This window comes from Triturus cristatus, chromosome 5_1 (assembly GCF_964204655.1).
Source record: "Triturus cristatus chromosome 5_1, aTriCri1.1, whole genome shotgun sequence".
NCBI lineage: Eukaryota > Metazoa > Chordata > Amphibia > Caudata > Salamandridae > Triturus > Triturus cristatus.
The window spans coordinates 216315924-216340433 of record NC_140587.1 but is presented as its reverse complement, the minus strand read 5'-3'; the positions used below and the strand labels follow the sequence as shown (position 1 = coordinate 216340433).

General features: G+C 47.1%; 1 protein-coding gene across 4 annotated transcripts in view; it reads right to left on the bottom strand.

Annotated features, from left to right (window-relative positions):
• AGO2 (argonaute RISC catalytic component 2) overlaps positions 1-24510 on the bottom strand; it is a 524350-nt gene that overhangs the window by 165664 nt on the left and 334176 nt on the right. For all 4 annotated transcript variants that reach the window (XM_085604853.1, XM_085604855.1, XM_085604857.1 and 1 more), the window contains exon 13: positions 22462-22621. In XM_085604853.1, the coding sequence (XP_085460979.1) occupies positions 22462-22621 (160 nt within the window). The remainder of the gene's footprint in view (positions 1-22461; positions 22622-24510) is intronic.

Sequence of the window (24510 nt, the reverse complement as noted above, 5' to 3'; positions counted from 1 at the left end):
GCTTTTAACATCAAACATATGAAGAGCTCGTTTTGCTACTGAATTAGGTTGAGGAAAAACCCACAGGTAACTTAACTGATTGGTTAATATGAAAAGCAGAAACTACTTTGGAAAGGAATTTGGGATTGGTGCGAAGTACTACCCTGTCTTTATGGAGTTGAAAGAAGGGTTCCTCTAAGGTTAATGTCTGTAGCTCACCAACTCTCCTCAATGAAGTGACTGCAATGAAGAAAGCAACTTTCCATGAAAGAAACTGCAAAGGACAATTATGCAAAGGTTCAAAAGCTGGACCCATAAGCCTTGTAAGGACAATGTTAAGATTCATCACTGGTGCAGGGGGAATTCTTGGTGCCATTACCCTTTTCAAGTCTTGCATGAAAGCTTTGATTACTGGAATTTTAAATAGAATCTGTATGCATTTAACAATCCACCTAGCTAGCTCAGATTTGGAGATGGGGTTGCCTTTGTGTGATGGTGAGAAAGCCACGAACAGGTGTTTGGTCTTACGAAAGGGTTGTGTTCTCTCGATGTAGTAGAGTAAAGCTCGTTTGACATCTAATGTGTGGAGAGCTCTTTCTGCAATGGTCTGTGGCTGCGAGAAGAATACGGGTAGTTCCACAGATTGGTTTAGGTGAAAGGGAAAAATGACTTTAGGGAGGAATTTTGGATTAGTGCGGAGAACAACCTTGTTATGGTGCATTTGCAGAAAGGGTTCTTGAATGGTGAGTGCTTGTATCTCACTGACTCTTCTGAGGGAAGTGATGGCTACAAGAAAAGCAGTTTTCCATGTTAGGAATTGAAGTTCACATTTGTGCAGAGGTTCGAAGGGAGGCCCCATTAGTCTTGTGAGAACGATGTTTAGGTTCCACACAGGTGAGGGTGGCACTCTGGGGGGAATTATTCTTTTGAGGCCTTCCATGAAGGCTTTAATGGCAGGTACTCTAAAGAGTGATAGATGTTGCCTGTTTTGTAGATAAGCTGCTATGGCTGCAAGATGCAGTCTAATGGACGTGTAGGCTAGATTGCATCTTTGTAGGTGTAGTAAATAGCCTATGATGTGTTGAATGGACACATCTAGGGGATTTAAGTTATTGTTGTGACAATAGACCACAAAACGTTTCCACTTGGCTGCGTAGCAAGCTCTAGTGGTAGGTCGTCTAGCTTTTCTAATGACGTTCATACAGTCTGGGGGAAGATTTAGATAACCAAATTCTAGGATTTCAGGAGCCAGATCGCAAGGTTGAGCTGAGCTGGTTCCGGGTGCCTGATCTCTCCATGGTTCTGGGTTAAGAGGCATGGAGAGAGGTGTAACTTTTGGTGCGGTACTACAGATAGTTCCAGTAGTGTGGTGTACCACGGTTGTCTGGCCCAAGTTGGAGCTACTAGGATGAGAGTGAGGGAGTGTTGTTGTAGTTTGCGCACCACTAATGGAATGAGTGGGAGAGGCGGAAAAGCGTACGCAAAATTGCCTGACCAGTTCATCCATATCGCATTGCCTTTGGACAATGGGTGTGGATACCTGGCGGCGGAGCTTGGGCATTTGGCGTTTTCATGGGTGGCGAAGAGGTCTATCTGTGGATGACCCCACATTTGAAAGTACGGGTGAATAATTTGTGGATGGAGTTCCCACTCGTGGATCTGTTTGGCCATAGTATTTTGGACTCCTGGGACATGTTGGGCTAGGAGAAAGATTTTTTGGGGTATGGCCCATCTCCATATGCTCTGTGCTAGCTGAGAGAGCTGTGGAGAGTGTGTGCCCCCTTGTTTTTGTATATAGTACATGGCTGTCATGTTGTCCGTGCGGACTAAAACGGCCTTGCCTGATATCTGTGTTTGAAAGGCCTTTAGGGCTAAGAATATGGCTAGTAAATCCAGATGGTTGATGTGGAGTAACTTTTGTTGAGGTGTCCACCTGCCCTGCATGTTGTGATGTAGTAGGCGAGCTCCCCAGCCGGAGAGCGATGCGTCCGCTGTCAGTACTATCTGAGGAACAGGTTTTTGGTGGTCCACCACTGCAGAGAGCGATGGGCACAACCGTCTACCAACACCAGATCTGTCAATTGACCCTGGGCCTGGTTCCATTGGCGCGCTAAGCACTCTTGGAGAGGACGCATCTGGAGTCTTGCGTGAGGTACTATGAATATGCAAGAGGCCATCATTCCTATTAGTTGCATGAACACTCGAGCTGGAAGAGAGTGTTCCGGTTGAAATTTGGCACGTAGAGCCTGAATGCTTGCTATCCTGGCAGGACTGGAGTAGGCTAGCACTTTTGAGGTGTCTATGGTGGCACCGAGGTATTGTTTTACGTGGGACGGTTGCAGTTGGGACTTTGTGTGGTTTACTGTTTACTGTGAAGCCCAATTTGTGAAGTAGCTGGATAGTGGCGTGAGTGTGTTGTACACACTGGTTGTATGAGCTGGCTTTTATTAGCCAGTCGTCTAGGTATGGGAAGACGTGGATGTGTTGTCTTCGCAGGTGTGCTGCCACTACCGCTAGGCACTTGGTAAACACTCGCGGTGCTGTGGTGACTCCGAATGGGAGCACTTTGTATTGATAGTGTTGACCGTCCACTACAAGCTGGAGAAACCTTCTGTGAGCTTTGTGAACGGGAATGTGGAAATATGCGTCCTTGAGGTCTAGGGTGGCAAGGAAGTCGTTTTGGGAGAGCAGGGGAAGTACCTGCTGGAGTGTGACCATGTGGAAATGGTACGAGTGTATATAGTGATTTAGGGGTCTGCGGTCCAGGATGGGTCTTAGGGTGTCGTCCCTTTTTGGTATGAGAAAATATAGGGAGTAAACTCCCATATTTTGTTGGTGGGCAGGGACTAGTTCTATCGCACTCTTTTGTAGGAGGGAGATTACCTCCTGCTTTAGAAGTGACAAATGTTCCTGTGACATTGGGCATTGTTTGGGTGGAATGTTTGGGGGGGGGGTAGATGTTAGTTCGAGGCAGTAGCCTGATCGAATTATTTGTGTTACCCATTTGTCTGAGGTGATAGTAGTCCAGACAGGAAGGAAATTGTGGAGTCTGCCCCCGACTGGAGTGGGATGGTCTTTGGGGGGAGTGAAGGGAAGTCATTGGGCAAGGGTGGAGGCAGAGCGGGAGGTGTTAGTTTTGTCTCTGCCTTTATTGTTGTTACCCCTGTAGCCGCCTCTCTGGTAACCCCTAGTGAAGGTGGATTATGTTGGGGCTTAATAGGAAGTGGAGGCACTGTCTGAGGAGTAGCCTCTGGAGGTGCTTCGAAAAGAAGAGCGGCGAAAGGAGCGCCTGGGAGGGTGTGACTGTAAGGCTCCCATAGACTTTGCCATATTGGTGTCCATTTTCATTTTTTCAAGGGCAACGTCAACGTTTGGGCCAAACAGATGTTCCTGGTCAAAGGGGTGGTTGAGGATGGAAGCCTGCACCTCTGGTTTGAAACCTGAAATTCGTAGCCAGGCATGCCTACTGAGGAGGACGCTGGTGTTAATTGCCTTAGAGGCGGTGTCAGCGACATCGAGGGCGCAGCGAATGGAGGTGTTGGTGATGGTTTTACCCTCCTGGATTAGCTCGTTGGCTCTATTCTTGTATTTGTCAGGGAGGTGTTGCATTATGGCTTCTAGTTCATCATAATGTGCCCTGTCATATCATGCCAAAAGCGCTTGGGTGTTTGCAATGCGCCATATGTTGGCAGCCTGGGATGCAGTTAGCTTGCCAGAGGCATCTAGGAGTTTGGACTCCTTATCAGGTGGTGGTGCCTTGCCTGATGCCTGGGAGTTTGCACGTTTCCTTGCAGTGGAGACTACTAGGGAGTCTAGTGGTGCGGGCCCTCTGATGTAGGTGGGGGCTGTAGGGGCAGCCTTATACTTCTTCTCGATGCGAGGGTTGATGACCCTGGCCGGGTCTTTAAAGACCTCTGGCGTGTGTTTAATGACCCCTTTAAGCATGGGCAGAATGGAAGTGGCCCTGTGTGTAGTGTCAAAGGTATATAGGAGGAAGTCCTCCTCCACTGGGTCTGTATGGAGATCAACTCCGTGGTAGTGTGCAGCCCTATGGAGCAGTTGGTTAAACCCCATAGTGTCTTCTGGGTGGGGACGGCCTTAAAGGGTAAAGGTCGTCCTGCGGGATGTTAGGGATGTCTGGGATGTTGTAGTCGCCCCATGGGTCTGGGAAGCCTGTAGAAGTGGGGTCCCCTGTGGGTTGGTCATGGGGTCCGCCTCCTGTGTCGACGTAGACATCGTCATCATCCTCATCCGGAGAGGGTGTGGGCGAATGATGAGGTGGGGGAGGCGGAGGAGGAGGGGGGGGGAGGTTAGTCTCAAAGGGGAGGTAGCAAAGTCTCTTCTCTTTGGAGGTGGGGCAGGCTTGTCCAGCGGTCTCTTTTTGATGCTGAGCATCAAATGTCCAGTTTTAGGGTCTTTGATAAGTGTTTTTTGTAGTGGATCGGGCCGAAATATTTCCTCTGGGAGGGTCCGATCCGTCAGCGCCGAAGGTGTCGGAGCCGTAGGTTTTTTAGTCTTGGAGTCGGCATCGGTTAGTTTTGAACTGTGTGGCTTAGAAAATGTCCGGTTGTTTCCTCGGTTCCGAGATGACTTTCAGCTTCGAGGTGTGGGAGTCGAGGGCTTTGGATTTCTTGCTCGGTTCCGGGGATGGTGTCGGTACCGAGGAGCTAGTGCTTGTCTTCGGCGTAGAGTGCTTTGGTGTGGAGCTCGGTGCGGAGGAGGAAGAGGAGCCCATTTTCTTTTTCGGTGCCGGTGCGGAGGAGTGTATCTCGGCACAGACGGCAGGCTGGCTTGAGCCCGAGCTGCCAGAAGGCTTGATGAGCTTCTTAACCGGGCCCGAAAGCGAGGTATGTGAAGCAGTGTCTTTGGTCGTGCCTAGGCCCGAGGGCGAAGGCGTGACCGAAGCCTTTTTCGATGGCGCCGAGGGTGGTGATCGATGTTAGTACCCACACCCCTGTGCCGGATTGATGTCCTCTACATCTTAGTCATCGGCTTCGGAGGCACTGACGAGGCCCTCTTCGGTGTGCTGGTCTTCGGGAACATCGACACCTTCTCCAAAGAGGTCGTCGGGGATTGCAGTCGACGAGTGTGCGATGGTTCTCCTCGCCCTTCTGGCCCGAATCGTCTTTTTCGACCAGAAGGATTTGCAAGCAGGACAGTCTCGTGTCTCGTGTTCTGGGGTGAGGCATAGGTTGCACACCTCATGGAGATCGGTGTGGGGAAACTTTGACCCACATCGAGGACACTTCTTAAATGGAGTCCTTTCCATAAGCCAGGACCGGAGCTCAGGTAGGCCTGAAGGCCTTCGTCGACGACCGGAAACGAAGACTTCGCACGATGAGTTGTGTCGAGTGTGGAGATAACGATCGAAACAATACCGTGGAAAGGTAAGGATTGCGCGCCCATCAGAAGAACTGAAAACAGTTCGGAACCGGAGCGCGAAGATCACATCCAAGCCCGATGGCGGAAAAAAACAATCTGAGGATGGAGCCGAAGCCCATGCGCAATACGATCCAAAGGAGGAGTCTCATACCTCGTGACTTCCAAAGACTTTCCAAGAGGAAAAACAACTGCAAACACCAGATGGCGATCTATGAACAGTGTGTAATCTGCAGCTCATATGCCTCGAACTTGATTTTATTGTTATTGCAATAGACAACATATCTTTTCCACTTTGCTGCATAACATGCTCTGGTAGTAGGCTTTCTTGCTTCTTTCAGAATAGTCATAAAAACAGGTGGTAGATTTAAATAACCAAACTCTATGACTTCAGGAGCCAGATCACTAGGTTTAGTTCTTTGGGATTTGGATGCCTTATTTCTCCATGGTTCCGAGTGAGGAGCCTGGAGGTGAGATGCAGCTTTTGATGTGGAAATAATGACCGCTCCAACAGGGTGGTGTACACCATGGTTGACGGGCCCATGTGGGAGCTACTAGAATCAGTGTGAGGGATGTTTGCCTGAGCCTCCGAACCAGAAATGGAATGAGTGGGAGAGGCGGAAAAGCATAGGCAAATATCTCTGATCAGTTCATCCAAAGGGCATTGCCTTTGGAGTGTGGGTGTGCGAACCTGGAGGCAAAGTTTGGTCATTTCACGTTGCCAACTGTGGCGAACAGGTCTATTTGTGGGAATCCCCATTGTTGGAAACATGGAAGGAGAACTTGGGGATGAAGTTCCCACTCGTGAATTTGCTGGCTCTTTCTGCTGAGGAGTTCAGCAATTTGATTGTTTACCCCTGAAAGGTGTTCAGCCAGAAGATAAATTCTGTGATGGATTGCCCACTTCCACATGGCCTGAGAGAGGCGTGACAGCTGGAGTGTGTGTGTGTGTCCCTGTTTTTGTACATAGTACATTGCTGTCATGTTCTTTGTCCGGACTAGAACAGCTTTGCCTATTTGGTGAGTCTGAAAAGCTTTGAGCGCTAGAAAGACTGCTGGAAGCTCTAGATAGTTGATGTGGAGGTTTTTGCGCTTGTTGCTCCACAAGCCTTGTATTGTGTAACCTTGGAGATAGGCACCCCATCCGGTCAGTAATGCGTCTGCTGTAAGCACAATCTGTGGAATGGATCGAGAAAAGGCCGTCCTTTTGATAAATTTTGTGGGTTCCACAACTGCGATGGGTGCGGCTGTCTACCAACACTAGATCAGTTAATTAACCCTTCGATTGATTCCACTGACGTGCTAAGCACTCTTGTGAGGGACGCATGTGGAGTCTTGCATGGGGTATAATTGCGATGCAAGACGCCATCATTCCCAGCAGTTGCATGAACACTCTGACTGGTAATAATTGGTTGGAATGAAATTATAGTATCATAGACGGAATGTTGTGAATTCTTGCTACATTGGGAGAGGCTAGAGCTTTGATAGTGTCTAGACTGGCCCCTAGGTAAGATTGCATTATGAAGGATGCAGGTGATATTTCTGTGTATTGACCGTAAAGCCCAGTTGATGAAGGAGGTGTATTGCGGTCTAATTGTGTTGTAAACAGTTTTGCTAAGTGCTGGCTTTGATAAGCCAGTCGTCTAGGTAGGGGAAAACGTGAATATGTTGTCTTCTGAGATGAGCTGCGACTACCGCCAGGCATTTGGTAAATACTCAGAGCAGTAGTCACTCCAAACAGGAGTACTTTGAATTGGTAATGTTTGCCTGCTATCACAAATCTGAGGTATTAGTGATGAGCTGGATAAATTGGAACATGAAAATATGCACCTTTTAAGTCTAGAGTAGACATAAAATCCCACTTCTGTAAAAGTGGAAGTACCTGTTGAAGTGTTACCATGTGAAAGTGCTCTGACAGTATATATTGGTTTAACTCTCTGAGATCCAGAATAGGTCTTGCGGATCTGTCCTTTTTTGAGATCAGAAAATAGAGAGAGTAAACCCCTGAACCTTGGTATTGTACTGGAAGTGGTTCTACGGCTCCTTTTAATAAGTGAGATTGCACTTCCTGTTCGAGCAACTGCAAGTGGTCTGGAGACAATTTGTGAGCGAGGCAGAATGTTTGGAGGATTGGTGGTAAGCTCCAGGCAATAACCATGTTGGATAATTCCGATCACCAATTTGTCGGTTGTTCTAGATTGCCAAATGGGGAGAAACTGTTGAAAGCTTCCCCCAACAGGTGTGGTATGGTAAGAGGGAAGCATGGGGAAGTCACTGCTCATAAGGGGATGGGGAGTTACGGGGTGTGGCGCCTCTACCCCTTACCTTTAGAGTTATTTCCTCTATATCTGCCTCTAAAAAATCCTCTGAGGAAGAGTACTGGTTATTACCTTTATAAGAGGAGGTATTCTAGTCGGAGGGTGTGGTTTTGGACCCTGCTCGGTAAAAGAAGTATCCGCCCGAAGGAGAATGGAGCGCTCCCATAGACTCAGCCATTTCAGTGTCCTTTTTCATTTTCTCAAGCGCCTGATGGACCTCAGGACCAAAGAGATGTTTTTTGTCAAATGGTGTATTTGAAATAAATTGTTGGACTTCGAGCTTTAACCCGGAAATCCTTAACCAAGCATGTCTCCTGAGTAAGATGCTACTGTTGACGTCCCTAGCTGCGGTATCAGCAGCATCTAGAGCACATCTATATTGAAGAACTGGAAATTAGTTTTCCTTCATTTACCAAATCTTGCGCTTTATGCTCCTCTGGGAGATGTTGGAGCAATTTCTCCATTACACCCCAATGTGCCCTGTCATATCTGGCTAAAAGGCCTTGCGTGTTTGCGATGCACCAGTGATTGGCAGCTTTATCAGCTATGCGTTTGCCAGAAGTATCTGTTAGCTTAGATTCTTTGTTGGGGGTGGGCTGGGAGGGGGGGTGGGGTGGAAGAGGGGAGAGTGTCTCCTGATGATTGGGAATTAGCTTGTTTGCGTGCATTGGATAATACCAGTGAGTCTAGTGGCAACTGGCACGGGGTCTTTAAAAAGCTAGTCAGCGGGCCTCATCATACCTTTAAGCATAGGGAGTTTTTGTGTCGACCTGTGTGTGGATCCTAATGTTTCAAACAAAAAAATCCTCTTCTAAGGATTCTTTGTGTCGTACCACCCCATGGTATTCTGCAGCCCTGGCAAGGAGTTCCTGATAAGATACATTGTCATTAGGTGGAGATGGCTTGGCAGGGTAAAGGTCCGGATCATTGTCTAATGGAGGGTCAATTGTATAATCATTCAATGGCTCAACTGGTGAATGCGTGCCTTCCTCATCAATATCGTCATGGTGAGATTGTGGAGAATCCTGAGCTGTGATGTGCAAAGGATTTAAAGTCGGAGAAGACGGTGAATGAGGGGATGCTGGTGGAGGATGAAAGGGGCTGGTACCAACAGTCTTCTTTTTTAAAGGGATTTTGTAATGACTCCTCAGCAGGAAGCTTGCGTTTCCTGAGGCAGCTTGGTATGAATATGACCAGTTTCTAGATTAATATAAAGTCTCTTCTGTTTGGGAGCCATTTTCGGTAGAACAATGTCTGGATCCGAAGGGACATCTTTCGGTTTCGGTGCCGGCATTTCCGGTGCCGATATGGACTGGCCTTTGGGTGCGGAAGATTTCGGCTCCAAAGGTGGTTTATTTTTCGGCTTCGAACTGGATTTTGACTTGGAACCAGAGGGCTTCGGTTACGAAGAGGGCTTGTGTCGACTCAAACCCGCGCTGGAAGGCTTGACTGGGTGTTACAGATCAGAGCTCGAAGGTGGGGCATTTGAAATGTTGTCTCTGTGCCGACCTTGGCCAGAAGGCAAATGTGGTGAAGAAGCCTTAGATTTTTTGTGAGTGGGTTGTTGGGGCAAGGGTTCTTCTGTACTTATGTCACCCTGTCCCTGTGGAATTTCTTCAACATCTATCTTGAGCTACGAATCTGACTCCGGCATGGAGAAGGCCTCTTCCTCCTCCGTCGCTGATACCCCAATATCTTCTTGACCAGACTCTTCACCGAAGATATTCGGCGCGTCTTCACTGTTTCGATGCTGCATCTCTTCACGTCATGCCTGACGATCACGAAGGGTTTTCTTCGACCGAAACAATCTACAAGCGTCGCAGACTTCTTCTTTGTGCTCCGGAGACTAGCACAAGTTGCACACCTGGTGTGAGTCAGTACGTGGATACTTTGCGTGGCACAGAGGACAGAATTTGAACGGCGTCCATTCCATTAATGGAGAGCTGACCGACGCGGTTAAGACTGAAGGCCGTCCATGAAGCTTTTCAATGGAAAAGTAGATTCCATTGACTGAAACGATACGTGAAGAGTTGGGAAACGCGTCCGAAACAATAACGTCGAGGGTAGAGAGGATTGCGCACTGAGGGGATCCTGAAGAACGGTTTCAATACGGAGCGCAGCAATACCTGTCCGAACCCTAAAGCGTAAAAAAAACAATCTGACAATGGAGTCAATGCCCATGCGCACTATAACCGAAAGGAGAAGTCACCTTACCTCGTAACTAGGAAAGACTTCTTCGGAGAAAAACAACTTGCAAACATCCGGACCAAACACTAGATGGCAAGAGTATGCAAAGCATGTGTATCTACAGCACACATGCCTCGAACATATATTTTTCCAACTGAACAAGTGTGGAATTCATGCAGCTCAATATGATTATTAAAAAGCTAAGCCCAAACGTGTCAGCAGCAGAGTGAACTGCGTCGGCCAACGTGGTCTTTGGGCACTCTTAAGGTTAATCTTTCAGCTATCTATGCTTTTGAGACTTCCAGATCAGCCCTCTTTGTTCAAATCGCCCACTGTTAAGGACCTTACTTATTTTCTCCGTTTCCTTTCATAATGCCACAATGAGATTTAAATTTGGGTTTGACTTTTCTTACGTGTGCTCCCTTCAAGCCTCTTCATAATTGCCTTCTCAAACTTCTAATCCTTAAGACTGCTATCCTCATTTCCTTCACCTCTGCTTGCAGAGTTAGCAAGCTTGAGGCTCTATCATCCAAGCTTCCCTATCTCTGTCCATCCAGATAAAGTGGTGGTTTGAACAAAAGCTTTGCTCCTCTCTAAAGTGGTCTCTCCCTTTCATGTGGGACAATCCAATAATTTGCCCACCATTTACCCGCCCACACATCCCTCCAAGGAAGAGGAAAGACTCCACCGCCTGGAACCAAAACGTTTGTTGTTTTTCTATCTTGATTGTACCAAAAACTTACGGGAGAACGATCAACTCCTCATTGGCTATGTGGGTGCCAAGAAAGGTTGGGCAGTACAGAAAAGGTCCATCTCCCGATGAGTTGCCCTCTGCATTAAATTGAACTACGCATTGTCAAAGAAGGAACCTCCTGTGTGGTTACGTGCTTACTCTACTAAAGCAACAACGGCAACCACTGCGTTAGCACGCGGAGTCCCACTCATGGGTATCTGTCAGGCAGCAACGTGGGCATCCCTGCACACGCTTACCAGACACTACTGCGTGGACAGCCAAGTCCGGCGTGATGGGTATTATGCCCATTCGGTACGAACAATAGTTACTTACCTGTAATCTGTGGTTCTCCAGTATTGGTGTCTTTCATAGATTCACATGCCTGAATCATTCCCCGTTGTCGTAGTGGGAGTCCCACGCTACATAAAGCAATAATTATGCATATAATAACTAAAAAACCTTGGTAACCTAAAACCAGGAAGTAAAGTAGCCTAGGCTACAAGGAAAAAATTTCCACACCTATGACTATCACAGTCATTATGTACAGTCCAAACTCTAGCCAATCAGGCGACAGCACCCACCAGAATGTTCTCCTCAGAGGCTCAGGCTCTCAGATTTTCTTGCACAGGAGTGAACCAATACATAATAGCCTAAAAGCCTCTGAGTGGAGGTGGGCAGGTTGCATGTGAATCTATGAAAGACACCAATACTGGAGAACCACAGATTACAGGTAACTATTGTTCTTCTCCAGTATTTAGGGTGTCTTTCATAGATTAACATGCCTGAATCAAAGTAGATAGCAGTACGTAACATAATGCTCATAAGACGTTGTTTTTGTATCATAGTCAATACACATTATCAAAAGGTATAATTACAGATAAATACGTGTGTCTTTCAACATATGCAAAACAGTTTCAAGATATAGAAACAGTATGAAATAAGCGTCTTAGAGAAAAGCATAGGGGAGGAGGGAGAACAGAGGCTCACCTTATTTGAAAAGATTGCGGAAAACAGCTTGGGGCTTCCAAACAGTAGTGCCTGGTAAAAGTGTGTCTGTTGGACCATGTTGCCGCTCTACAGATCTGGTGAAGAGGCACACCGGCAAAAAGAGCTGTGGATAAAGAAATTGCTCTTGTAGTGTGCGCTTGTGGGGTTGCCTGCAATGGTCTTGCCGCTTGATCATGGCATAAGCAAATTGCAGCAGAGATCCAACGACCAATGGTTGGTTTTGGGACCGAATGTCCTTGGTGCGGTTTGCCATATGCCACAAACAGTTGGTCTGATTTGCATATTGTTGCTGTCCGTTGTAAGTAGAACTTGAGACATATTTTGATGTCAAGGGAATGCAAAGTCCTTTCTACAGCTGTGAGCGGATTTGGGATTTTTTTTATTTTTTTATTATAGGTTCATTAAGGTGGAAATCCGCAGGGACTTTTGGCATGAACTTTGGGTTAGTGCGCAGCACTACAGATTTCTATGTAAATTGCAGGAAAGGTGGATCAATAGTGAACGCTTGGAGGTCACTAACTCTCCTTGTTGATGTTAGAGCCAATAACAAGGAAACTTTCCAAGAAAGGAACTTTAAGTCCACCTTGTGAATAGGTTCAAATGGGTGTCGCATTAGTTGTGTAAGCACTATATTAAAGGTGCCAAGAAGGAGGTGGACGTCGAATAGGGGGGGGAACATCCGGAACAACCCCTTGAAGAATTGTTGAATGACTATTTGAATAAAGAAAGTTAACACCATCCTGCCGAAATCTTGAAATTGCCGCCAAGAACACCTTTATAGTAGAATGGGAGAGGCCAGATCTTGCTAATTGAAGAAAGAATGGTAGAATTTGTTCTGGTTTTGCATGAATAGGGTGGATATTGGCAGATTGACACAACATGCAAAACTTCTTCCATTTTAGTTTGTAAGTTTTAATCGTAGCAGGTGCTCGAGCATTAGCCAAAACCTCCTGACAGTCTGGAGGGATAGTTAGGTGTGCGAATTCAAGGTGTTGAGGAGCCATGCCGCTAATCTCAGCGATGTTGGGTCCGGGTGACAGATTTGTCCGTTCTGGATAAGGTTCGGAATTGGCCGAAACTGGATGGGCTCGCACTCCGAGAGGAGAAATTCCGTAAACCAGTACTGGCGAGGCCACCTGGGAGCAATGAGTATCATGCGGCAAGGTTGTTTCTTGATCTTGCGCAGAACTCGTGGAACCAACTGAATCGGTGGAAAAGCATAGGCATACATCTGAGACCAATTAATCGAAAACGCATTTCCGAGTGAGTCTTTGTGGGGAACCCAACTTGCAAAGGATGGACATTTGCGGTTCTGGCTGGTTGCAAACAGGTCTAGATCGGGGTGCCCCCATTCTCGAAACACGCTGTTCAGGGATGGTTGATGTAGTTCCCACTCGTGGTTTGATGTTGTGGACCTGCTGAGGGAATCCGCCAGAACATTGGTGACTCCTGGGACATGAATGGCTGTGAGGCTGATTTTGTGACGAATCGCCCAGTCCCAAATCTCTTGTGCTTGCTGAGATAATAGGGCTGACTTTGTCCTGCCTTGTTTGTTCAAGTAATGCATACTTGTCGTATTGTCAGTTCGCATTAGTACGGAGGTTCCTTTGATGATGGTTCGAAATGATTTTAGAGCCAAGAAAATGGCTCGTAACTCTAGAAGGTTGATATGCCACCTCTTTTGTTCTAAAGTCCACCTGCCGTTGACTGTCATCCCTTGAAGGTGCGCCCCCATCCCTCGAGGGAAGCGTCTGTGGTTATGGTGAAATCCGGCATTTACATCCTTCTCTTAAGTTCTCCATCTTGCTCCACCAATGAAAGGTTTCCCGCATCCGAAGAGTGATGCGAACGATGTCCTCGAACGATCCCGAAATCTGGAGCCATTGAAGGTTGAGTTCCCCCTGCAGTGGCCTCATTCTGTAACGGCAGTTGGGAATCAGAGGAATGCAAGAACAAATCATTCCTAGGAAGGACTTGTACAAACGGACTGAAATGCACTCTTGACAGCAAAGAGCGCGCGAGATTGCAGATTTTGATTTGTCTTTCTTTTGAGACAAAGGCGTGGGTCAGTTTTGTGTCCAGTGTTGCTCCTAGAAAGGTCTTTCTCTGTGATGGAGTCAGATGAGACTTTTCAAAATTTATGGAAAGACCCAGAAACAGGAAAAGTAGCAGACACTTCTGAACATGTTCGGATGTTATTTGGAAAGAATTCGCCTTGATAAGGTAGTCGTTTAAGTACGGGAAAATTTGAATGCCCTGCAGGCGAAGGTGTGCTGTCACTGGCGCTATGACCTTTGTAAATACTGAAAGTGCTGAAAGGAGCCCAAATGGAAGGACTCTGAATTGGAAGTCTCTGCCAGCCACTCTGAACCGTAGAAATTTTGTGTGTCTTGGTAGGATCGGCACATGAAAATGAGCGTCTTGAAGCTCGAGGGTGGCCATGTGATCTCCCGCCGAAAGCAATTGCAGAATTTCTTGAAGTGTTAGCATTCGGAAGGAAAGCTTCTTTAAGTATTTGTTGAGGGCGCGAAGGTCGAGAATAGGGCGCCATTCTCCTGACTTTTTTCGAATGTTGAAAAATCACGAATAAAATCCTGTTCCTCTTTGTAACAGAGGGACTTTTTCGATTGCTCCCTTCTGAATCATCAAATTTATTTGGGGAAAAAAGCTCCTTGAGATGAGCAGGAGGTGGTCCTCTGGAAGGAGAGTTTGGGGGAATCTTTGTGAACTCCAGAGCATGGCCTCTGGCTACTATATCCAAAACCCACTTGTCTGTAGTAATTCTGGACCAGTTCGAGTAAAAGTGGGATATTCTTCCTCCAATTCTTGAATGGGGCGACGGCAGAGATGGTGGCAGTTGGCTGACCTCATTGTTTTTTTATTGGACTCCTGTCCACGAAAGCATCGCTTCCTTCTTGACTGCAAATAAGAGTTACCTCGCTGTCCATAAGATTGCTGTCTGTAGTTTTGGAATCTTTGATTAGTTTGGGATGTTCGATAAGAACGTTGTTGATTATACCCTCCCCTGTTGGAGACGGAGCCACGTCTTTTGGTACCACGAAAAGACGACTTACGAAACTGCAGGCTACCAAGAGACCTCGCCATCTCTGTATCTTTTTTAATAGCCTTAAGGGCCTCATCAACATGTTGCCCGAACAGAGACTCTACATCGAACGGCATATCGATAATTTTTGTCTGGACCTCTTGACGGAAAGATGTTGACTTCAGCCAACCTTGTCTCCTCAATACTGCTGCACCCGTCAATTGTCTAAATCCAGTGGATGCCACATCCACGGCCGCGTCGATTATTTCAGCTGAGGTATATTCTCCCTCCTGTAAAATCTTCAAAGCCTCGGTCATGGAAGGCTCCGACAGCATGTTAATGTAGGGGGAGATGTCGGACCACATTTGCCGATCGTATCTCCCTAATACAGCTAGGGAATTTGTAGCCCGAACCATCGTCGCAGCCATCGTGGAGACCTTTTTGCCAACAGTCTGCCATCCATGTCAGGCGGAGCGGATATAGGTGAAGAGGGGTTCCTGGCCCGTCTCAGCGCCGCTCAGGCGATGACAGTCAGCTTTGGGCTGGCCGATGAGGCATGCCGGTGAATCGCTTGGCGCCTTATATTTTTTGTCCAACCGAGGCAAGACTGCTGGAAGAGAATTTGGTGTCACCATGATTTTTAAGCCTTCCTTCCAGATAAAATCTATTATTGGAATTGTTCTGATCTGCTTTTGCGGTTGGTCCTTAAAATCGAAAAGAAATCAGTCATCTTTGCCTCCATAGGGATGAGAAATCTCTTTGTTGCACTCTCCATAAGGAGATGAAAACTTCCGATATCCACCGGAGAAGAGTCCACAGGGGCCGGAGCGGACGGTGACGGAGTTTGGGTTTGGTATTCGTCCCACTCCGACAGCACTGACTGGTCATCCACCTCTCCCTCTTCCCTGTCATCTGTTTTATTTGCATCATGGGAATAACGAGATGGCAGTGGAGAAGGTGGTCTGAGAGGTTGGAAAGAGGTTATGGGAACCCTTGGCATGGGCGTGGATGGAAGAGACTCCGCCGATTCCGATGGAGGAAAGTGTCGGTAATAGTTCTGCAACATATATTGTAAATTGTTCAGTAATTCCAAAGGCATTTGTGCTGAGGGAACTGTGACAGGAGGTTGCGCTTGAGGCTCAGTATCTGGTTCTTCCTCCTGGTCGTCATCCTGGTATGTAATAAATAGTTCTGATGGACTCCTTGCAGTGTCATCCTCTCCAGATTCATCCTCCTCATGCTTAGAATTGGAAGGTGGAGAAGCCTTCTTTGAAGAAGAAGAAGGCGGCGGCAAGCCAGAGCCTTTAGCAGGCTGAACCTTTCTCAACACCTTTGCCCCAGGAGATAAGTCTTCCTCAGCCATCCTCTTTCTGGAGGATACAGACGACCCAGAGGCTGCACTTTCCACCTCAGATAAAGGGATATCCTTGTCCTTAATCTTCTGTAGCCACATAAGCAGGCGTCCTTCCCTATCCCTGAGGGTTTTCTGAGGGAAGGTCCTGCAGATCTTACAAACCCTCACCTCATGTTCCGGATAGAGATAGTAGATACACTTCTTGTGAGGATCTTCAGAGAATAGCCGGAGATTTCCACAAGATTCACAAGGCCTAAAGAGAGACCTCTTAGAAGTTGACATCCTGAAGTAGGCAAAAACCAGAAAAAACTGAAGTACTGAGCAGAGCTCAGGGAGACTCCCTTCACACGACGTGCGGTAGAAAATCTGAGAGCCTGAGCCTCTGAGGAGAACATTCTGGTGGGTGCTGTCGCCTGATTGGCTACAGTTTGGACGGTACATAATGACTGATAGTCATAGGTGTGGAAGTTTTTTCCCTGTAGCTTAGGCTACTTTACTTCCTGGTTTTAGGTTACCAAGGTTTGTTAGTTATTATATGCATAATTATTGCTTTTTTATGCCCCGTGGGACTCCCACTCTGACGACGGGGAACGATTCAGGCATGTGAATCTATGAAAGACACCCTAAATACTGGAGAAACCAGGACTTCCTTGTGTGATCTTGGTTCGCAGACCCTCCTTCGGGGTTGGTATTCCTGGGGTATCTATAATAAAGGTGAGTAATCTACAAGTAGAAGTCTATCAGATGATCAAGTTACTTATCTTCGGTAACGATTTATTTAGTAGATATATCCTAAAGGGCCCTAGTTTTGAACACACCAGTGGTCAGTGTCTTTCATGGCTCTGCGCTTCTGGCGTGGAAAGTTGTGTTAAGAACAGATTTAAGCACGCCTGGACAGCGTCTATATAGGTCTCGCGATGTCATTTCCAGCACGCACGACGACGGACACGGAGCCGACCGACGCTGCCTAATGACATGCAGGGGTACTTCCGATGAAAAATCTCTGGATCCAGACTGACTCCTGGGGGAAATTCTAAATGGTAAGGAATCTACAACTATATGTCTCTATCAGATACTTTACTTCAAAGCAAATCTACCTGCCACATCCAACACCAGATGGCAGGGTTGTGCAGAGAATTATCTCCACCTCAGCACATGCTGCAAACAAAACTATACCCTTTTGATTGAACTGTTGTCACCAAGGTTTCATTTTGGTCCTCAAGCCTAGGATAAGGTAGTGGGAGCCATGTTCAGTCAGTTTTGTGTTCTCCTTTGGGTGGAAGAGCATATCTCTCCTGGCCAATAGAACAGTAAATGTGTAGAACACTTGTAGTGGTCTTGCAGACTGCCAAATTCACAGGAAGAAAAGAGAGTACATACTAGAAAAAAACTGGCCAGTAAAGCACAGATTCCAATCTATGCAGAAGACCGAATCCTTAAGCCTAATACTAAAAAAATAAAAATAAAATAACTGTGAGAAAGTGCCATCTTTCTTGCATGGTATGCCCCCACTTTTTGCTGAATGTACTTTGACTGAGTGTGCCCTGGACTCCTGCCAATCAGGTGCCCAGGGCCTATGTTCTTTCCCTAAAAACCGAACACCCAAATTGGCAAACCCTGGCCACATGTCAGCCCCTGGTAAATGGTATCCTACGGACCCAGGGCCTTGTGACCAGGGAAGGCCTCTAAGGGCTGCAGCACTCATTGTGCCACCCTTAGAGGCCCTGTGTACACACACACACACACACACACACACCCACCCACCCACCCACCCCCTTTGCAGGCTGAGTGTCTGGGTACAGGACAAAACAAAGAGTCGACATGGCACCCATCCCTGAGTGCCATGCCCATCCCCTACACTGCCCTGGCATACATCAGCCACCCCTCTAGCTGGGTACCCTATGCCAGTGGTGTGGGCACAGGAGCAGGAGCCCTGTGCCCTTACAGTTCCCAGGTCCATTCCTGGGCACTGTAATTGCAGTGCTGCCATTTAAGAGTACATGGTGCTGAGAGCTTGTCAAACACGAACTCCACAGCACCATAATGGCAGCACTGAAGACTGAGATGTTTGGTATTAAACTTCTCAGCACATTAAACCCGCACTCATGCCAGTGTGGGATTTAATGTACCAAGCACCCCAGAGGGCATCTTAGAGATGCCCCCTTACAACTAACCTGCAATCCACGTCTGGTCTGAGAGGCTGCCTAGGCTGCCACACAGCAGAGATGTTGCTGGACCCCTGGGACATCTCTTGTGGCCAGCAACATCACAAACCCCGGAGAACCTGGCTACCTTTTGGCTCTAAGCCCCTGGGACTCCCATGAGTAGAGGCTCTACTCAAAATCTGCTTCTAATCCCTGGCATCAGCCCGGAACCGCGAACCTTTCACACTCTGCACCCGCCAAGCCTGGCATGAGCTGGAGTAAACAAAGACCACGAGGACGACCCCACGGCGACTGTGACCCGAGTCCGGCACCCAAGGACTTCCCTCGAAGATCCGGACGACGCCTGCAGCCTCAGAACCAGGTGCCCCCCCCCCCCCCAACCGCGATCAACAGAGGGTAAGATTTCCCGACACCAAAAGGCACCCCTGCACCCGGCGCCCCGCGGCCCCCTGTGCCCAGCTCCGGGGTACCTACCTATCCTCCAACTACCCAACTTACCTCTCGAAGTGGTGGTGGCACCTGAAGAATCTTCGTCCCCGAGCTTGCAGTATTTTTCTAAACCGGAGCTTTCCCATTGAAATCAATTGAGCGCCGAAGGCTCAAAAGCACCCTGCACCCAGCCGCCCGAGTGGCCCTGGCAGTGTAACCTCTACACCTATCTACTTCCCCATTTGCCCTGAGCAAGTGACCAGGAGCCCAGCTCCCACAGCCGCGTGGCCTGCTAGTCAGCAGCCACCAACCAAGGTCCCCCTACCTCTCATAGGATAACATTGGGCCTAACTCTCTCTGCACCCGGCTGCCCCTGTGCAGCTGAGGGTGAAACAACTGTACCTACCTGACGCTGGGAGACCCCTGAGTCTATGCCCAGAACCTTAACTCTACCAGTCAAGTACTTACCATTAAACCGATAACTCAATTTTCTCCCATAGGATAACATTGACTGATTTCTTCTGAAATTTCTTCTAAGTGTGGAGTTTTCAAAACTTAAAATATTCACCAAAAATCAGCCGAGTTCTCCCATAGGAAATCATTGACTGTTTTTCTGTGAAATTTCTTCTAAGTGTCAATTTCTGCAAACTTTAAATATTCTTTAAAAATCGTATAATTTCTGAAAACGGAATTACTTACCTGTTTTGGATAAAGGTCCCAGTACCGAGTCTAGGCACCCAGTACTGGATTACAAAAGTAACGAGAAAATACTATACTTGCAACTTGAATTTTCTTCCATAGGGAATCATTGTCTGTTTTCTATGAAATTTTTTCTGTCAACTTTTAAAATAGCAAAATATTACCTAAAAATCCTAGTAGTAACTAAGTCGAATTATCACTTGTTTCTAAGTACTGTCCCAGGACTGAATCTAGGATCCAGTCCTGGAACCTCAAAAGTAATCCTGAGAGTAATCTATTGCAAATAACTTGAAACTTCCATTGAACTCAATGCATGATTGTGTTTAAAATTGTGTTGTCTATTGCAACCACTTGTAACTTTCTACAAAAATCAATTGCATATTGCAAAAGTGTTTATATAAAGCATCTAATTCTGAGAAAGTATATTTTAATACCTATTGTTGGTTCTAAAATAAAACGAGCATATATATTTATTTTTTTTACATATAAACCATTATTGAGTGTGTGAGACCATTTGCAGACTGAGTGTGTGCAACAAATGCTTCACACTGTCCTCTGATACTGCCTTACTGCTCGACCAAGCTACCACTTTAGAGAGTAAGGTTATATCTAACTTTAGCCTCTGCCAAACCTCTGGGGACTGTGGACTCTGTACACCCTGTACCTATTAAGGAACAGAATATACAGAGCCACTTTCTCACAATGCTGACCTCTGTATACAACATTTTGAAATTGATAGATGTCATTCTGGTAGGGCCACTGGAATTTGGCCAATATCATCCTACAATCCTGGAAAGAAAATCTTAAAGTGCCAATGCTTCTAGCAGGGAAAAGGCAACTGGTCTATTCTGGGGGGAGGTGCTCCCAGAGACAAATACTTGAATACACCACATAGGACACTTCTTTTCCATGGAAAAGATAGATTGGATAATAGAAGGTGAAAAAGGGACTGCATTACGAAGAGTGAAATGCTTTCCTGATGGTTAGGAGAACTCCCTTGGCCTTGACATTTGAGAATGTTGCAGATCATCACTGATGAAATGAGTTGCACAAAGTGAAGGATAAGGAGGTGGGCAGAAGATAAACCAACAAGCATTTGCAATGCAATAGGTCTCGCATTATTAAAGTTTGAGCTATTGGCATTGCTAAATAATGCAACACCAATAGCTCAAACTTTAATAATGCGAGACCTATTGCATTGCAAATGCTTGTTAGAATTGCTGGTGCTGTGCACCGGCAGGACCCGGCCCACTTAAAGCCCTGATTATGAGTTACTGAAACCATCTTGAACTTCATTCACCGGGTTGGAATGGTACCTTTCACTGGAATTCTCCATGCCTCGTTAAAGCTCCTCCGGGAGTGCCGACTCCTCCAAGCGCTGGAATGGGCGTGCTCATACTTGGTCCTTCTTGTCACCGTGATGCACACGTCCAAAAATGTACACAGCCGAGCAAGCCGGTGGGACGATTCCTTGCTTGCAACTTATTGAAACTCCTACAAACTGCAATTATCACAATGCAATTCAGTGGCCGGGAGCTCGCTCAGCGTCAAGTGGTTTCAGAGCAGCGAGACGCACGCGCCTGTGATCCGGCGCTTTTGCTGGAAAATCGGTAGAGATCAATTTTGCTTCGTCAGTCAGAAGAGGGGAACACGAATGCGACGGTAAAATTCTTGTGGATTTTCTAGGTACACATTAAACAGCTAAATGCACAAAACATTAACGCAGAAGAGCCGGGAGGAAACGGTGATGTCTCCCAGCAGCCTTCCCCGCGCTTCACTCGGCGTCTCTCCCCCTCTTCAAGGCGCTCATTGCCCCCCGGCCGTAAAATAAAATTCACGTAAAAATGTGTAAACATATGCAAATAATGAGGGGGAAACAGAGAGACATGAAAGAGGACTGGAGCGACAGGGAGAGGGAACAGGAAGAAAGAGGTCCGACGAAAGACAAAGGAACAAATGATTGTTAACAATAGAACGGGGAGGGGGAGTACAGGGGGGAGTGAGGTGGGGGGAGTGAGGTGGGGGGAGGGATGGGCATGCCAGGAAGTGGAATGAGACGCAGGAACAAAAAACAAGACGCGCGGACGCCATTGTTTACTGGTAAAGAGTGCAAAGTCAGAGACATATGTTATAGCAAGCAAAACAGAAAGCAGTTCCACGCCGGGGGTGGGGGAGACCTGGGAGGGCGAGGGCTGCCCGCGCATGCACGATACCCGTCACTTTTGCGTGCCCAGTGGCAGCGCGTGCAGCCAGTGCAGACAGCGCCTGTCCCCTTCAGGGGCTCCCGTGGTGAAGAGGGAGCCCCGGCGCCACAGATGAAGTGCAGGAGCTGAAGTCCCGGGTCCCAGGAGGGGGCCCGGGTGAAGAGCGGCAGATAGCAGTGCGGGGCTCCTATGCCTACGGAGAGAGCCCCGCGTCGTGCTGGCAGTTGTGGAGCTGGAGTGCTCTGGAAGCACCGCAGCCAGCCGCCGTTCAGGAGGATTCCCCCCGCACACCGGGTGAGTGGGGGATTCTCTATTTGTCCAGTGGTTGTGTCGATGAAGGCACAGTGTCAAGAGGAGAGTTAAAAAAAACAAGCGAAAGTGAAACTGCATGCTGGCTTGCGAGGGAAGGGGCACAGGAGATGTGCACGCCGCATGGCTGTAAGCGCGTACACAGGCTCCAATCCGCCAAAAGCCTGCGCGTGCCCATCTCCTGTCCAACTTCCGAGGCAAGTCAGCAACAATAGATCTCGCTGGCGACAGCAGCGCTTCGCGCTACGTTCGCCAGGCGAGACCTAAAAAGCCAGAGCAGGTGAATAGACAATGGTGCTCAAAAGTTTAAAAGTGATGTTACTGATAGTGCAGTCTTTGCAAAGAGTTTAGGGCAGGAAAGTGAAGGAAGGAAAGAGATAACATTTGCTTGTAATATTTAAGCATAAAACCAATAATTAATTATACAGATTAGGCTGGCAACGGTAGAACCTTCCTCATAAAAAAATATTTGTATGGATTCACACTGCACAAAAGATGGGATGTAGATGGACTACAGCAGAACATATTTGAATCTGGCGCTCACTGATGAGATCTGGGATGGCGCACCCCTGTCTTTCTGATATTAAGCAGTTGAGATCAACTGCTATAAAGACCTTTTTCTTTTTTACACAATACAGCTGATGTATAGCTTACCTGCCCTGTGGCAATAAGATGTTATTTACTCCTCCCAGTTTTACATTGATCTTCAAGCAAAGGTTGGATAGCGTCTGAGGTGTTGTTCGTTGCACGTTTTTCATCTGCACACACTGCGTAGCCATGCCAAGCACAGTGTCCCCCACACGCTTGACTTCAGCTGTTGTGGAGAAAGAAAAATGAACAAGGTGAAATTTCCTTCCATTATTCACACCTTAACACTTGTCAAAAAGCTCTGTTTTAGAATAGATACAGTATTAGGTACCTACACTTCTTCAGGGGTAAAACTTTATTATACAATTTATTTTTGAGTCAGTTTGGTTTTCCACATTGTATTTCGCGTTACCTTCCCACTTATATGATTCATGGTTCTTCACTCTCTATGACAGAACTGCCTATAACAGGCCCTTGGCGGTCTTCATTTAGCCTGCTCTTTCTCTCGCACTCCTCGACTTGCAATACAACTCTTCTTATACTGGGATTTGACATGTTTCTACTATCTTTCCTCTCCTTAATTCAATGGCGTTCTTGTTAAATTGAGTATGCTTCTCTCCATACACACTCCGTGGCCCTTTTTGTTTTTCAGACTCTCACTCTTTGCCATTGTTCATGTGCTAGATTTTAGGGTTCGATTACAACTTTTAGAAACTCTCAGGAAACTCCCAGCACTATAAAGGAACACACGTTTACTAGCAATCCCATTTCATTTCAAATTCAGTTGCTTAGCAAATTTCATGCGACTAGCAAGGACCCAGAAGAATAAGTTACTTACCTTCGCTAACACTCCTATTCTAACCGCAGATTACTCACATCTTGAATATTCCCCAGGCTTTCTTTCAGACTGGATCCGGAAACTTCAAAGCAATACTTCTGAGTACCTGTAGGTGGCATAGTGAGGCTCTGTACCGACGTCATTTCACTCCAGAAGTGAAGAGAGGACCTGCATACAAACGCGCTGAGATGAGTTGCTTTCTTAGGTTGCCTGTGCCCTCAGACACAGAGTCCAACATTTCACAGAATGGAGTAGTGGAAGAGGAATCTGCAGTTAGACCAGAAAGAGCATTACGGAAGGTAAGTAACTTGTTCTTCTGGATACTTTTAACCACAGAACCCTTAGCTTGTTAATAGATGCCATAGCAGTACCTTCCCAGGTGGTGGGTATGTGAACTGGCGTATACCAAAATGTCCTGCAGGACTGAGCATGCAAAATGCTCATCTTAACAGACCTGACTGTTGAGGCAGCAGTGCTTCATAAACGTTTGCACCGACACCCATGTAGCCGCCTGACAAGTATCAAGAACAAGTTACTTACCTTTGATAACAACTTTTCTGGTAGAGACTATCTAGATGCAGATTCCTTAGCTTAAAACATTCCCCAGGCATCACTGGTTCCAGAAAATCTTCAGCAGTACACCTCTGCGCGCCAGTAGATGGCGCCGACACCCACGTAGCGCCTGACAAGTATCAAGAAGAACAGGTTACTTACCTTTGGTAACTACTTTTCTGGTACAGACTGTCTAAATGCATATTCCTTAGCTTAGGACACTCCCCAGGTGTCATTGGTTCCGGAAAATCTTCAGCAGTACACCTCTGTGCCAGTAGATGGCACAGACAGCTCCGCATCAACATCATCAGCCGCAGATGTGACATGCAGGGTGCATATATAAGCACCACCCTGGCGCGCTGACATCAGTTTCTTTCGGGACACATTCCACAATTACAGAAGAGGAGCCACGTCAGAATAGATATCTCCAGTGTCCTGGATCTAAGAGGACCTTTCATATGAGGAAGCACAGTTCTCAGCGCAGGGAGGAAAGGAGGGTTGGTACGGAATCTTCGGTTTGATAGTGTCTCTACCAGAAAAGGCATTACAAAAGGTAAGTAACTTGATCTTCTGGAAGAGACTCCTACCTGCAGATTCCTTACATTAAAATATGTACCACAGCAACAACCTCCCCAGCGTAGGGGGTGTGAACGAACTTAAACCAACAAGTCATGCAGGACCGCGCAGGAAAAGTGCCCATCTAGAAGGACGTGATCATCCAGGCA